The 15,644-nt window shown below is 41.9% G+C and overlaps 1 protein-coding gene across 1 annotated transcript; it reads left to right on the top strand.

Moving 5' to 3' along the window:
• Positions 1 to 6,287: 6,287 nt before the first annotated feature.
• Positions 6,288 to 12,448, top strand: zgc:86839 (Cyclin-dependent kinases regulatory subunit 2-like). Its single transcript, XM_024430856.2, has 3 exons — positions 6,288 to 6,472; positions 9,556 to 9,683; positions 11,537 to 12,448. Exons 1-3 carry the CDS (start codon positions 6,381 to 6,383, stop codon positions 11,578 to 11,580), a joined length of 264 nt encoding a protein of 87 aa, XP_024286624.1. The 5' UTR covers positions 6,288 to 6,380; the 3' UTR covers positions 11,581 to 12,448.
• Positions 12,449 to 15,644: the final 3,196 nt, after the last annotated feature.

Below are 15,644 nucleotides of genomic sequence, written 5' to 3'. Positions count from 1 at the left end.
AACTGTGGCCCAAGAAACAGTTGCGAGGAGTCTGAATCAGAATGATATTCCCTATAATAAAAATGTATCAGAGAGGTGTGGAGGGCTGCCTGAATCATCCATGCTGCCCAGTGAACAGTGGATTAACTGCCTTGCTCAGGGGTAACACGACAGATTTTTAACCTTGTCAGCTCGGAGATTCAACCAGCAACCTTTGAGTTACTGGCCCAACGGTCTAACCACCACTGATCTTAGGTCAGCAATGTTACCCTCAGACACTTTGTGAATACAGTCTTAGATCTTCCTGACATGCCTAGTTAAATAAAAGGTACAATTATTGATTTACTTTTTAAATCCTTGAATTGTATGTGAGGGAGAGGAGTGTACTGCAGGTGTGCTTGGTGACCTAGCTTGTCATTTGTTAGTGGGCTGTAGCCTAGGGCTTTTGCCTCTTAATTCTCTGACCCCTCCCCTCTCGCCCAATGAGCAAGGGCCTGAGTATTCACATACAGAAAGAATTCATACCCCTTGACTTATTCCACATCTACACACATTAACTCATAATGACAAAATAATTGCAAATGTATTGAAAATGAAATACATAAATATAATTTACATAAGTATTCACACCCCTGAGTAAATACTTCGTAGAAGCACCTTTGACAGTGATTACAGCTACTAGCACACAGCTCAGACACTCATGCATACCCCTCAAGACATGCCACTAGAGGTCACTTCACAATCCTCAAGTCCAGAACATAATATGGGAGGCGCACAGTACTACATGGAGCCATGACTACATGGAACTCTATTCCACAGTACTACATAGAGCCATGACTACATGGAACTCTATTCCACAGTACTACATAGAGCCATGACTACATGGAACTCTATTCCACAGTACTACATAGAGCCATGACTACATGGAACTCTATTCCACAGTACTACATAGAGCCATGACTACATGGAACTCTATTCCACAGTACTACATAGAGCCATGACTACATGGAACTCTATTCCACAGTACTACATAGAGCCATGACTACATGGAACTCTATTCCACATCAGGTAACTGATGCAGTAGAATCAGATTTTAAAAACATAAAAATACACTTTATGGAACATCGGGGACTGTGAAGACACATACAGACATACGCAGAGGCACACAAACGATATCACACATACATTGCAACATTGTTTGGTAATATTATACATTTTGTATTGTTGAGGTATGTTGTAATAATGTTACATGATGTACTGTTTTATATGTAATGTCAGTGCCTTAATAATATGTTTGGACACCAGCTGCTGCCTTGGCAGGAACTAATGGGGATCCATAATAAACCCCAGGAAGAGTAGCTGCTGCCTTGGCAGGAACTAATGGGGATCCATAATAAACCCCAGGAAGAGTAGCTGCTGCCTTGGCAGGAACTAATGGAGATCTATAATAAACCCCAGGAAGAGTAGCTGCTGCCTTGGCAGGAACTAATGAGGATCCATAATAAACCCCAGGAAGAGTAGCTGCTGCCTTGGCAGGAACTAATGGAGATCCATAATAAACCCCAGGAAGAGTAGCTGCTGCCTTGGCAGGAACTAATAGGGAGCAATAATAAACCCCAGGAAGTGTAGCTGCTGCCCTGGCAGGAACTAATAGGGAGCAATAATAAACCCCAGGAAGTGTAGCTGCTGCCCTGGCAGGAACAAATGGGGAGCTATAATAAACCCCAGGAAGAGTAGCTTCTGCCTAAGCAGGAACTAATGGGGAGATATAATAAACCCCAGGAAGAGTAGCTTCTGCCTAAGCAGGAACTAATGGGGAGATATAATAAACCCCAGGAAGAGTAGCTGCTGATTTATCAATATAAACGTTTGCTTGAGTGTGTGTAAATGTACACACAGCCATGACCATGCGTAAGCACAGTGCCAAGTGGTGCAAGAAGAGAACTGCTTGTCAGCTGTAGAATGGGGAAAATATATTTTGACAATGCGTGAAACTGTGAGAGTAATAATATTTATATTGTGAATTTAAGCAACATATCTTGGCATGCTTTATAATTTGACCACATCAGTGCATTTGTTTTGATAATAATCCATATAAAATACAGTAATGTGTTAAATGAGTGGTATATGTGAAAGTGAAACCTTTGTTGACATACTATAAAAGATAATGGGATGAGAGACGTCTGATCTTGCTCTGTTGGAAGATTTGTCACACGTTGCATTTAGCAGAGAGCGTGTTTTTACAGACAGTTGGGACTTTTCTTGCAGAAAGTACAGATTGGCTCATTAGATTTTGTTTCCAAAAAACAATTTATAGGATTTTTGCAAGGATTTAAGACTTACTTTAGTAAGGCAAACACATGCCATCCCAGTGCACATCCGAGTACTATCCACCCTCGGGTTTTTGTCAACTGGCACTTTTCAGCGGGAGCTGGCCGATCGGCATCTCACAGCCCTTGATGAGCCAATGACTTGGATGCAATAATCAGCAAAACAAACTATACCATACAATTTCCATTCACCATCTCACAACAGGTTGAAGTTAAGAGGGGTTTCTTGCCATGATGTCATCAATGGGTTCCCAAATATGGAACGGAGCAATAGACAGCATCCACATCACCATAAAAGCACCATCCCAAAACGACTTCAACCATGTGAACAGAAAAGGCTTCCGCTCGTTATGTGCAGGTGATAGCTTATGTGATGCGCACATGACGCTGCTGAATGTGGTGGAAAGTGAAACCATCTACACCCATTTATCCACCCTCTCCCCCCATACCCACATCCCTCCAACCAAGTGCCATCTGTCAACTTTCAGAAAAAAACACACTTGAAGCTAATTTAAACATTGAATTAAACCCAGTTAATGTTTAATGAGAGAGAGAGAGAGAGAGAGAGAGAGAGAGAGAGAGAGAGAGAGAGAGAGAGAGAGAGATTGAGCATGTGGTAGTTGAGGAATCATTCAAATTCTGTGAGAGGGACGCAGTATTTAAAACACACAGGTAACAACTAAACAGTCTGAATATGTGGACAACCATTCAGAAGCAAACAATGTGAAAGTATCAAGGGATCATCCAAAGGTAATACCGCACGACATGAGAGAGATGGAGCAACACCTTGAGAGCATCATGAAGGGCCTTTCCTTGAAGGACTGGGAAGGTTAGAAGGGTCTCAGCTGAAGTTCAACAATTCTGATATGTTTTGTCCAGCTGACCCTCAACCAGCCTACCATCTGTGAGTGAACTGTGAGGATTGTCAAGACACAGAGAGAGAGAGAGAGAGAGAGGGGGGGTTCACTGTTCATTTGGGATTGTCTATTCATTCCACTTGCCAATGTTAACATATGTTTCCCATGCCAATAAAGCCTATTTTATATTGTCTCAGCACAGTAGGATACAACAGGGTTAGAGAGATATGCAGACTTACAGTCATGGGGACAGGATTAGTGCTTCTCATCAGAATGTTGTAGAAGGTGGTAGCACAGGACCTTGAGAGCATCACGTCCACTGGATGGGGCTGAGCGTCGAAACTGTGAATGTTCCTATCGGTGAGTGAGTGAGTCTGTATCTTTGATCAGGAAATGTGAATTATTGTGTGGATTATAATTCATTGTGATTTTTGTAAGTGTTAATATATTTTTAATCTGACATTTTAAAGTGGAAATTACAAAGCCTTTTTAAACTTTGAATACACTACAAGTTAGCATTTCCTGATGTGCAAGACATTTCCCGCAACAACAGGTTGATCAAATTAAAATCCTACACCGGTATACATTCAGAGAAATTGGCCAATTGTCGCGTTTGCAACTGAAGAGTATAGCCTCCGTCTTGCCTTTCAGTGAGCAGGAGAGGATGTTGATGAAGTATACCCACACCAATAAAAAGGCTTATTTTAACTGACTGTATTGGCTGATGTAACTACAAGAAGTTCATGATGATCAGCTAAGATGTCATACTGTGTTTTTCTCCTGTGGGGACATTCAGAACTCACACAGACACGCACACACATTACCATTGAATATTGATTAATTGGATATTGTTGTACGCGTAAGCGATAGCTGAGTTAGCTATGCAAAGTGCCAGACAGGTAACCATTTACAGTAACTGCTATTCATTAGAAAGTCAATAAACACCATCAACCAACAGAAAATCTTTACTTCAAATTTGTTTAACTTAAAAATCATACAATGTGATTTTCTGGATTTTTGTTTTAGATTCTGTCTCTCACAGTTGAAGTGTACCTATGATAAAAATTACAGACCTCTACATGCTTTGTAAGTAGAAAAACCTGCAAAATCGGCAGTGTATCAAATACTTGTTCTCCCCACTGTATATCGGTGCATTTGCAACAACCCAACCGCAACTATGGACAGAACAGCTGACAAGCATATTCACTGTCATCTTCAACCTCTCCTTGTCCCAGTCTGTAATCCCACGTCTAAAACTGATCACCATCATTCCTTCGCAAGAACTCTAAGGCTTCATGCCACAATGACTAGCGCCCCAACAGATCCATAGACGATGCAATCTCAATTGCACTCCACACTGCCCTGATCCACCTACAGAATACCTACAGTAGCTAGATTTCCATTCAATTGGAGACAGATTTTCATGTGAATATTCTCAAATCTGCATATAAATAATATGCGCATTTTACCACCAGAGATGTGTTTGCATCAAATTGACTTGTTGCAGATAAAAGGAGGTGCGTGATGATGTAGTGCACATAAAAATACATTGAGGTAAAATTAGCATGTAGCGAATATATATATATTTTTAAAGTTAAATGGGTTTCCATCGCATTTTACACTCTACTGATGGTTCTCACAACTCAATATTGTGTTATTTAAGAAGTGTGCCCACTCTGGTATTTGCAAGTGCACTCTAGCCAACAGCACTATCTGCGCTCTGTTGGATAACGCACGTATAGCCTATGTAACCTGTGTGAAATGGCTAGCTAGTTAGCGGGTGCGAGCTAATAGCATTTCAATCAGTGACGTCACTCGCTCTGAGGCCTTGAAGTAGTCATTTTCCTTGTTCTCCAAGGGCCTCGGTTTTTGTGGAGCAATAGGTAAGGATGCTTCAAGGGTGTCAGTAGTTGATGTGTGCAGAGGGTCCCTGGTTTGAGCCAATGTAGGGGGAGGAGAGGGATGGAAGCAAAACTGTTACACTTACATCAGTGGTTCCCAAACTTTGTATACCCTTCAAATATTCAACCTCCAGCTGCATACTCCTAGCATCAGGGTCAGCGCACTCTCAAATGTTGTTTTTTGCCATCATTGTAAGCCTGCCACACACTCACTATACAATACATTTATTAAACATAAGAATGAGTGTGAGTTTTTGTCACAACCCGGCTCGTGGGATGTGACAAAGACCTCGTACAGGACCAGGGCACAAATAATAATAATCAATAATTTAACCATCTTATATTTAAAACCTTATTTTTTCATTGAAATATGTGAATAACTCACTACAGGTTAAGGGTGTGCTTGAAAGCATGCACATAACTCTGCAGTGTCGGGTTGTATTGGAGAGAGTCTCAGTCTTAAATAATTTCCCACACACAGTCTGTGCCTGTATTTAGTTTTCATGTTAGTGGGGGCCGAGAATCCACTCTCACATAGGTACGTGGTTGCAAAGGGCATCAGTGTCTTACAGCGATAACACATAATGAAAGGAAACGTTATTAATATCACACCTTTTTCTGAAGTGAATGGTTTCCCCAACTACACCGCCCGCGAACAGCGGTGTTCTTTGATATATACATTATGTGCAGCGCGAGTGAGGTTAATAGAAACTCTACATTTTCACTTTGTCAGACATATTAAAAAATGAATTACAATAATGAGATGTTTCCACCAATCGAAATAAAGGATAGGCGGGAGCTTGACAACCCACCGTGCCGCTTTGTGGACAACGACTCCCATTGTTAGGGCGGAGAGATATGTATATTGTCACCATATCTATGTCTTTGGCGGAGTAAACCCTCTACCTTTGTCTCTTCCTCTCTGATGATAGAATATAGCTATCACTGCTAGGTGCTATCAGAGTTCTGCTGATGTCGTACGTTCCATCATTCGTTACAATGTTGCAGGACGCAGCTGCAAAGTGTATGAAAACATAGCGAAAAAACTATCACAATTATTGGATGAAACGTAAATACATTGTTGTGAATGGTGTAATTTAGGCACTTGATTTGCCTAGTGTGGACATTTTCCCCTCATTGGACGTGCACGTGCTTAGTTATTGTCACGTGATCCCTTTTTATCCAATCAGTGGCTTGGTAAGGCTTTTTTTTCCTCCTCCCATAGGTTTGAATCGGTTAGCCAAACGTGTTGCAACGAAGCTAGCAGTGGGGACGTTCGTGGAATACTTTCTAACAAAGTGCAGTGGAATTGCATGTGTATACTGTCAAAGTTGTTTATTGGCAATATGTCACACAAACAAATCTACTACTCAGACAAATATAACGACGAACACTATGAATACAGGTATGTTCGCTTCCTGATCCTGTTATTAACTTGTCTCGCTAGCTAACGTTAGCTGGTAGCTACTATTAGCGTGTGTGGTTTAACTAACTAGCCAGGATCAATGTAGTGGGACGGGTTATATATCTACAGTTAGATGGTGATGCAATTTCTCTCCCCCATTAAAAAATAAATAAAATAGTGGACAAAATGTAGCTAATTCACTTTCCGAACTGTGAAAGGCAGCAATACGCAAACGACACGAATAACTAGCTAGCCAACTTTATATTCTCTGCCGAAAATGGCGTAGCTACCAACGACTGTCGTTCGTCCTTTTTTATATTTAAAATTACCCCAGTGAACTGTTAATATCTAGCTAGGTAGTTAACATTGAGTTAAGTAGACTACTTCCATCTTTGCTGCTACTAGTAATACTACCATATATAGTAGTATATAGTATTAATCATAGTGGGCAGAGGCAAGTACGAGCTAGCGAGAGCCTATTGGCCCGTTCTAATATTTATTAGCATATTTCCGTTAGGTAACGCCTACTCTGAAGTGCGCGTGTGCAACATCTCAATTTTCTCTTGCACTCCCTCTAAACAACGCTTTTTGTCCCCTTTTTTTCCCCTTTGGCAAAGGGTAAAGTCTCCAAAAATTTGACCACTTTGTGTAACATATTCTAGTTTTAGAAACAGAAAACTGTTGAGAGCAAATGTTTTATTGATGAGAGAATAGGCAGAATATCGGCCAAAATCCATCTTCTCCCACTGCTGGCCAAAGAGCTTCCTCTCACCACCATATTTGGTGAGTGGAAACCCCAACCGGATGCTTCACACTTATACATCCGGTGAAATATCTGTCTCATTGTTCTGTGCTACTACTTTGTTAGCTCTGGTCCAGGACGTTGTTCAGATGCATACTCACTATTCTCCCATTGAGGGAAATGTGTTTAACGACTAACATCAATATACTTTCGTAAGTAGCCAATGTTAAGATGATGTCGCTATTGTAGAGACAAACATTTATCTATATTCCTGCTGTCAATTCTTCTAAATACAAAATTAGATGTATGAGCACTTTGCTTACCGCCATATCCATGCGCATGCGTCTGATCTCCACTACAAGCATGCGGATGGATTGGCGCGCTGCAGAACGACGCACTGCACCAGAGCTACAGCTTCTATGATATGGCGGTAGCAACAATCGTTTAAGTGCATTCCGCCACCTACTGTGCTGGAATGTACGACCACTCATGCATGATCTGTCCAATTCTGTACTACCATGAAAAAAATAAAATAAATAAATAAATCCCTACTAACTTCTACCACACCCCCCTACCCTATTAAACTTAATCTATATCATGCTGAAACACTCCACCCGTATGATTGTTCAGCATGTCAACAACCATTTCAACAGTTACATCTGTTACCCCAATTACTCTTTTGCCATCTCCACCATAACCTTCAACCTGCCATTTCTGCTTTGCACAACCCAAGTCATTTTGATAACCTTACCAATAACAGCTATTAGTTAGACTTTATTCATTATGAAAGTGTCATTTGACACTGCACATTCATGAGCGCAAGATTTCTGAATATGCCTCGAAACCATGCCAGAATCAGCAGAAACACCAGCCCCGACATTAGGTAGTGCAGGAGTAGCCATGGAAGAGCCATCATTCCACACTTTAGTTCCACCAAAGCCCCTGCATAATGATATAACATGACTGATCCTATATCTCTGAGCCTCTCTCAGTGCAGCAATTTGGTAGATGCCAAGTACAATGTTCCCCCACACACAATTACAACAAATAACCTTCACATTGCTCCCACATTCACCATAATCATGTTCCCTTCCACGCTACATGTCCCATTCTTTGGCATTTAAAACACTACAATGTGAATGGGACAAATTCTCTGACATTGAAACTAAGGAATCCCATCTGTACTTTTCCAGGCAAAACCTTCTCAACCCACAGCAACACTGATTGGCTTTCACTTATTTGACCCTCTTTCCTACTGATCAACCTTTTGGCCTCAATCACTCTGCCTTCCTTCACATTCTCTTTAATATTGTCTATGGACCTAGATATTGGAACCCTAGTGATAGAGCTTACCCTTGGTGTAAGTTAGGGGTAAATGACTGCCCCCTCTCGTTGAAGTCACAAAGTTCAAGGCCAACTGCGGGAAAACGGGATCCCCCATTCTAGTGAAGGGAAATCTTTGTGGTCAGTCTTGGGTGTAAATAACAATTTACAAGACAATCACAAAACCAATAATTGCTTCTATTACACCAGATGTATGTCCTGATTATTTTAAAATCACAGAAAAAAAAGTGAAGGATAATTTAGTAGCTTACGGCAGCACCCCAGTCAGCCTTTAACTTGAGACACTCAATGAGAGGGGGCAGCACTGAGCTGCAACATTTCCTGGAGTATGTAACCTTTATTTAACTAGGCAAGTCAGTTAAGAACACATTCTTATTTACAAAGATGGCCTACGCCGGCCAAATCCAGGCGAAGCTGGGCCAATTGTGCGCCGCCCTATGGGAATCCCAATCACAGCCGGTTGTGACACCGCCTGGATTCGAACCAGGGTGTCTACTGACGCAGCGGTCTAAGGCACTGCATCGCTTAGACCGCTGCGCTATTCGAGTAGCTCAAACTAATAATTTTATGTCTACATACTTCTCCCACCTGAGATGCTTCAAATGAGCTATTGAGTCTTCACATAATGAAAGAATGGTGTCATGTGATCAATGGCTTTGTCAATTCATACAGTCTTTGATGAAAGTTTAAGTTTCAGCTTTCAATTGATAATTCCATTGATAACCAGTTCATGATGATTGGAATTGGTGGTCTAGCTAACTACTTAACGGTCACCTACCGGTATCTACCGTTGAATCTTAGCCTCTTTTATTGTTCCGTTCAGTTGGATAGGCCTAGCTAGCGACAGTCTAAAGATGAACACGCACTGGTTTTAGGTTATAAAGTACATAACCACTAACCAGTACTTTTAGAAAATATTCAAACTATATAGATTTTGAATACATTATTTACTACAGTAAAAATGTGTTTATTGTTGCTCTACTTGCTCTTCCAACAGACATGTTGTTTTGCCGCGGGAGATGGTGAAACAAGTCCCCAAATCCCACCTGATGTCTGAGGATGAGTGGAGGCGAATGGGAGTGCAGCAGTCTCTTGGATGGGTGCACTATATGATCCATGAACCTGGTTTGTACCCTATATTCTTTGTCTACACCGCATCAATCATGTCTCAAGGCAAATAGCCTGGTCCCAGGGCTTGTTTTTTTTGTTGTTGCCAATTTTCTGTTGTCATGCTTGGCATGACAGTGAGTGACCCAAAGGACTTGGCAAGGCGGCACAAACAGATCTGGGACCAGGCTAAGTGTAGACTATATGTGAAGGGTTTGTAATTAGTAAGTCAATTCTTCTTCTTTATATATTTATATATATACTGCTCAAAAAAAATAAAGGGAACACTTAAACAACACAATGTAACTCCAAGTCAATCACACTTCTGTGAAATCAAAATGTCCACTTAGGAAGCAACACTGATTGACAATAAATTTCACATGCTGTTGTGTAAATGGAATAGACAACAGGTGGAGATTATAGGCATTTAGCAAGACACCCCCAATAAAGGAGTGGTTCTGCAGGTGGGGACCACAGGCCACTTCTCAGTTCCTATGCTTCCTGGCTGATGTTTTGGTCACTTTTGAATGCTGGCGGTGCTTTCACCCTAGTGGTAGCATGAGATGGAGTCTACAACCCACACAAGTGGCTCAGGTAGTGCAGCTCATCCAGGATGGCACATCAATGCGAGATGTGGCACGAAGGTTTGCTGTGTCTGTCAGCGTAGTGTCCAGAGCATGGAGGCGCTACCAGGAGACAGGCCAGTACATCAGGAGACGTGGAGGAGGCCGTTGGAGGGCAACAACCCAGCAGCAGGACCGCTACCTCCGCCTTTGTGCAAGGAGGAGCACTGCCAGAGCACTGCAAAATGACCTCCAGCAGGCCACAAATGTGCATGTGTCTGCTCAAACGGTCAGAAACAGACTCCATGAGGGTGGTATCAGGGCCCGACGTCCACAGGTGGGGGTTGTGCTTACAGCCCAACACCGTGCAGGGCATTTGGCATTTGCCAGAGAACACAAAGATTGGCAAATTCGCCACTGGCGCCCTGTGCTCTTCACAGATGAAAGCAGGTTCACACTGAGCACATGTGACAGTCTAGAGACGCAGTGGAGAAAGTTCTGCTGCCTGAAACATCCTCCAGCATGACCGGTTTGGCGGTGGGTCAGTCATGGTGTGGGGTGGCATTTCTTTGGGGGGCCGCACAACCCTCCATGTGCTCGCCAGAGGTAGCCTGACTGCCATTAGGTACCGAGATGAGATCCTCAGACCCCTTGTGAGACCATATGCTGGTGCGGTTGGCCCTGGGTTCCTCCTAATGCAAGACAATGCTAGACCTCATGTGGCTGGAGTGTGTCAGCAGTTCCTGCAAGAGGAAGGCATTGATGCTATGGACTGGCCCGTCCGTTCCCCAGACCTGAATCCAATTGAGCACATCTGGGACATCATGTCTCGCTCCATCCACCAACGCCACGTTGCACCACAGACTGTCCAGGAGTTGGCGGATGCAGTAGTCCAGGTCTGGGAGGAGATCCCTCAGGAGACCATCCGCCACCTCATTAGGTGCATGCCCAGGCGTTGTAGGGAGGTCATACAGGCACGTGGAGGCCACACACACTACTGAGCCTAATTTTGACTTGTTTTAAGGACATTACATCAAAGTTGGATCAGCCTGTAGTGTGGTTTTCCACTTTAATTTTGAGTGTGACTCCAAATCCAGACCTCCATGGGTTGATAAATTTGATTTCCATTGATAATTTTTGCGTTATTTTTGTTGTCAGCACATTCAACTATGTAAAGAAAAAAGTATTTAATAAGAATATTTCATTCAGATCTAGGATGTGTAATTTTAGTGTTCCCTTTATTTTTTTGAGCAGTGTATATTATATATATATACAATATTTATTATATATTTATTTATTTTCTTTCAGAGCCTCACATTCTCCTGTTTAGACGACCATTACCGAAGAACTGATCTGGAACGTTCCTTCCTGTCAACATTCCGTAGTATTCATTGAATACTCGCTCCCCTACAAGTTTATATTGTCTGCTGTGCATGAAGCTGTATTTGTCTCAGCAACCAAGCTCAGTCTGATTGTCCGGAGGATGTGAATGTTCTGTCACTGTGGCAATTAATGAATATCATACATCACCAATATGTTGCTACTAGTACTACACTAATACCAAAGTGCCTACAATGAATATCCACCCTTTGATCAAGTGTTGAAATAAAGTATTGACGTAACATGTTATTTTTCTATCGCTTTAATATAATTGTTGTATAACCTTCCCAAACGGCTGCATGTGCTCACTCTTCTATGACTAATGATATGTACTGTGTTTTTCTATTTTCTAATTGAATGGATGTATAAGTAGGTGCACCAGATGGTATTGACTAGCTTTTTGTACATAAAAGTCAACTCTTGCTTGAAAGCTCAGTAAAGATGGTGTTTGCTTGTATACTTTACTTGTTCCCGGTTCTCCAAAGTACCTGTTTTCTATCTACTGTCCACTGACATGCAGGCAGCACGTGTGGCATGACGAGAAGCCAGCCAGGCCACTTTTGGTGGCCAGCCAAACATGTTTATTTTTCAGCTCATGTATTTGTGATCATAACTGTTGATAGAACCGTACAGCCTCTAAACTGCACCGCTACTGAACCACTGAGGATATCATCAGTCTGTAATACAAACTTATCATTTGTGATTGTCTACACCACATACACAATGGTATGAAAAAAGTTTTGTCACTCTTGAGCCTAAATCAATCTATGGTTGTTTGGCTGTTGGCTCTTTTTTTGAATGTCATTACTTTTGACGAGAATAAATATATTTTTGAAATTGGTTACTTGGTCCTTCAGAAATTGTGTTGTAAGCTTTTGGCCATGAGATGGTGCTATAGGACATGTTAAAATAGGGCATCGGCCAAGATGGAAATGTATTGGTACAAACCTGTCCCATATTGAGGTGTAGGCTTACATAAAAAGAAACAAACAGTGTTGGGGGGGTAATTGAAATACAGTCTAAAAAAATGTAATCTATGAAGTAAACAGCTTTCACTTGCCTTACCAAAATAATGTATGTAGGCAATGCTTTGTGGTTTGAGGTCAACTGCTGATTGTGCAATACCCTTATGTGCCTGAGTAGGTCAAATATTGACTGGATTGATCATTTACTCTACCAAGGCCATTTTGGTTCTTTCTTTTTATGAACGTTGTGACTTGTTCTGCGGGTGCAGTGCTCATGTTATTGAGAGCGATGGCATGCCGTGGCTGCAGGCAACATAGATTTAGCATGGTGTCTAGTTCATATCTGGAATACCCCAGATGGCTGTGGCAGAATAACTTTATATTAAATATATAATATGATCTGTCTTTTAAATACTGGAAAATATTTTAAAGAACATTTCAAGTTTTTCAGAGGGACCCTGTCATTACAGTATGAATAATCATAACCTACTAATCATATCGTTCTCGCACACAAGCACTGCACACACACTACATTTAACCTCATTTTCTGCACCAGACAATTTTGAGGTTCAATTCCATTAATGGAGCACGTTACCCACAGTGACCTCTTGGTCTGCCCTAACATAGTCACACACTAACATAGTCACACGAACATAGTCACACTTCCACAAACATCTACATGCCCTGATACAAACGCCTTTCTGACATTTTTTGTCTTTGACACCACTTTACTTTGAAACCACTTGACTTAAATGTTGTCTCTCTAAAAAGTGGAAGCACAATAAAAACACTGAAGGACAGTTACGTGTGTCTGTAGTTAGCACATAATGATGCAGACACATTTTGTTTCCTGCATAGCAACTTCTTCCAGTAGGGTTTATTACAGTGATGTATCTGTCTGCTCAGCATGGACACACCAACAAGACTATATATTGCCTAGTTCACTGGCATATCTGAAGAGTGTGGCTCTGGCGTGGCGATCACCCCCACCCACACTTGCTATCGAAGTAATTCCAAAGGTTAACAGAGCAAATGAAGGGTGACATTACTTTATCACTCATACACAGTACATTCAGAAAGTATAAAAAAAATTTAAAAACATCCCCACATTTTTTAATATTACGGCCTTATTCTAAAATGTATTCAATTGTTTTTTCCCCTCATCTACACACAATACTCCATTATGACAAAGAAAAAACAGGTTTTTAGAAATGTTAGCCAATTTAAAAAACGAAAACTAAATATTACATTTACATAAGTATTCAGGCCCTTTACTCAGTACTTTGTTGAAGCATCTTTGGCAGCGATTACAGCCTCGAGTCTTATTGGGTATGACGCTACAAGCTTGGCACACCTGTATTTGGGGAGTTTCTCCCATTCTCTGTAGATCCTCTCAAGCTCTGTCAGGTTGGATGGGGAGTGTTGCTACACAGGATTTAAGTCCAGGCTCTGGCTAGGCCACTCCAGAACATTCAGAGACTCGTCCCGAAGATACTCTTGGCTGTGTGCTTAGGGTTGTTGTCCTGTTGGTAGGTGAACCTTCGCCCCACTCTGAGGTCCTGAGCGCTCAGGAGCAGGTTTTCATCAAGGATCCCTCTGTATTCTGCCCCGCTCATCTTTGCCTCGATCCTGACCAGTCTCCCAGTCCCTGGTGCTGAAAAACATCCCCACAGCATGATACTGCCACCATCATGCTTCACCATAGGGATGGTGCCAGGTTTCCTCCAGACGTGATGCTTGGCATTCAGGCCAAATAGTTCAATCTTGGTTTCATCAAGCCAGAGAATCTTATTTCTCATGGTCTGAGAGTCTTTCGTTGCCTTTTGGCAAACTCCAAGCGGGCTGTCATGTGCCTTTGACTGAGGAGTGGCTTCCGTCTGGCCACTCTACTATAAAGGCCTGATTGGTGGAGTGCTGCAGAGATGGTTATCCTTCTGGAAGCTTCTCCCATCTCCACAGAGGAATTCTAGAGATCTGTTAAAGTGACCATCGCGTTCTTGGTCAATTTCGAGTCTCATAGTAAAGGGTCTGAATACTTTTTTATTTTTTATACATACATTTTTTTTTAAATCTTAAAACCTGTTTTCACTTTGTCATTATGGGTATTGTGTGTAGATAGCTGAGGAAAAACATGTAATCCATTTAAGAATAAGGCTGTAACTTAACAAAATGTGGAAAAATTCAAGGGGTCTGAATACATTCTGAAGGCACTGTATGTATCAATGCACCCAGTCACTACAAAGATAAAGGCGTCCTTCCTAACTCAGTTGCCGATGAGGAAGGAAACCGCTCAGGGATTTCACCATGAGGCCAATGGTGACTTAAAAGAGTTACAGAGTTTAAATTAATGGCTGTGATAGGAGAAAACTGAGCATGGATCAACAACATTGTAGTTAATCCACAATACTAACCTAATTGACAGAGAGAGAAAAAAGAAAGCCTGTTCAGAATAAAAAATATTCCCATAAAAGCATCATATCCAAGCAGATGATACATCTCCTTTAATTATTGAAATGTGATGTGCTTTCTGACCACGTGACTGCCATATCTTCACCCGTGGGTGCTTCATTTTGGTAGTAGTGAAGGACCAGCTAGCTGGCTACACCTACTACGGAGTCCAAGAACTGCAGTGGCTGAGCTCAAACTTAATCAAAGTCCTACTATGGAGAAGCCACACAGACGGCAAGGACAGCGAGACACCTTGATGACACCGTGCTGCCTGCCTTCCCCTAGACTTGCTCCAGACACCACCTTGATGACACCGTGCTGCCTGCCTTCCCCTGGACTTGCTCCAGACACCACCTTGATGACACCGTGCTGCCTGCCTTCCCCTGGACTTGCTCCAGACACCACCTTGATGACACCGTGCTGCCTGCCTTCCCCTGGACTTGCTTGCTCTCCCATTTGATCCCCTCCCTCCGATGATTACTCAAAGCCATGGACTTTCCAACCATTTTTTTTGTTGTTTTAAAGCTCTTTGAGGTTCTTTATGTAATGAATAACGCTATGAAAGTTGAATAAATTATTATTATTACATGTGGAGGATAGATCTAGAATCTACAGGGAGAGAT

Source organism: Oncorhynchus tshawytscha, linkage group LG09, assembly GCF_018296145.1.
Source record: "Oncorhynchus tshawytscha isolate Ot180627B linkage group LG09, Otsh_v2.0, whole genome shotgun sequence".
NCBI classification, from domain to species: Eukaryota; Metazoa; Chordata; class Actinopteri; order Salmoniformes; family Salmonidae; genus Oncorhynchus; species Oncorhynchus tshawytscha.
Note: the sequence above shows the minus strand (reverse complement) of the source record. Positions and strands in the feature narration are given on the sequence as shown.

Coding starts and splice junctions, on each gene's coding strand:
- zgc:86839 (XM_024430856.2), top strand. CDS start 6,381: ATGTGTATACTGTCAAAGTTGTTTATTGGCAATATGTCACACAAACAA. Junction 6,473..9,555: donor GACGAACACTATGAATACAG/GTATGTTCGCTT, acceptor CTCTTCCAACAG/ACATGTTGTTTTGCCGCGGG. Junction 9,684..11,536: donor CTATATGATCCATGAACCTG/GTTTGTACCCTA, acceptor ATTTTCTTTCAG/AGCCTCACATTCTCCTGTTT.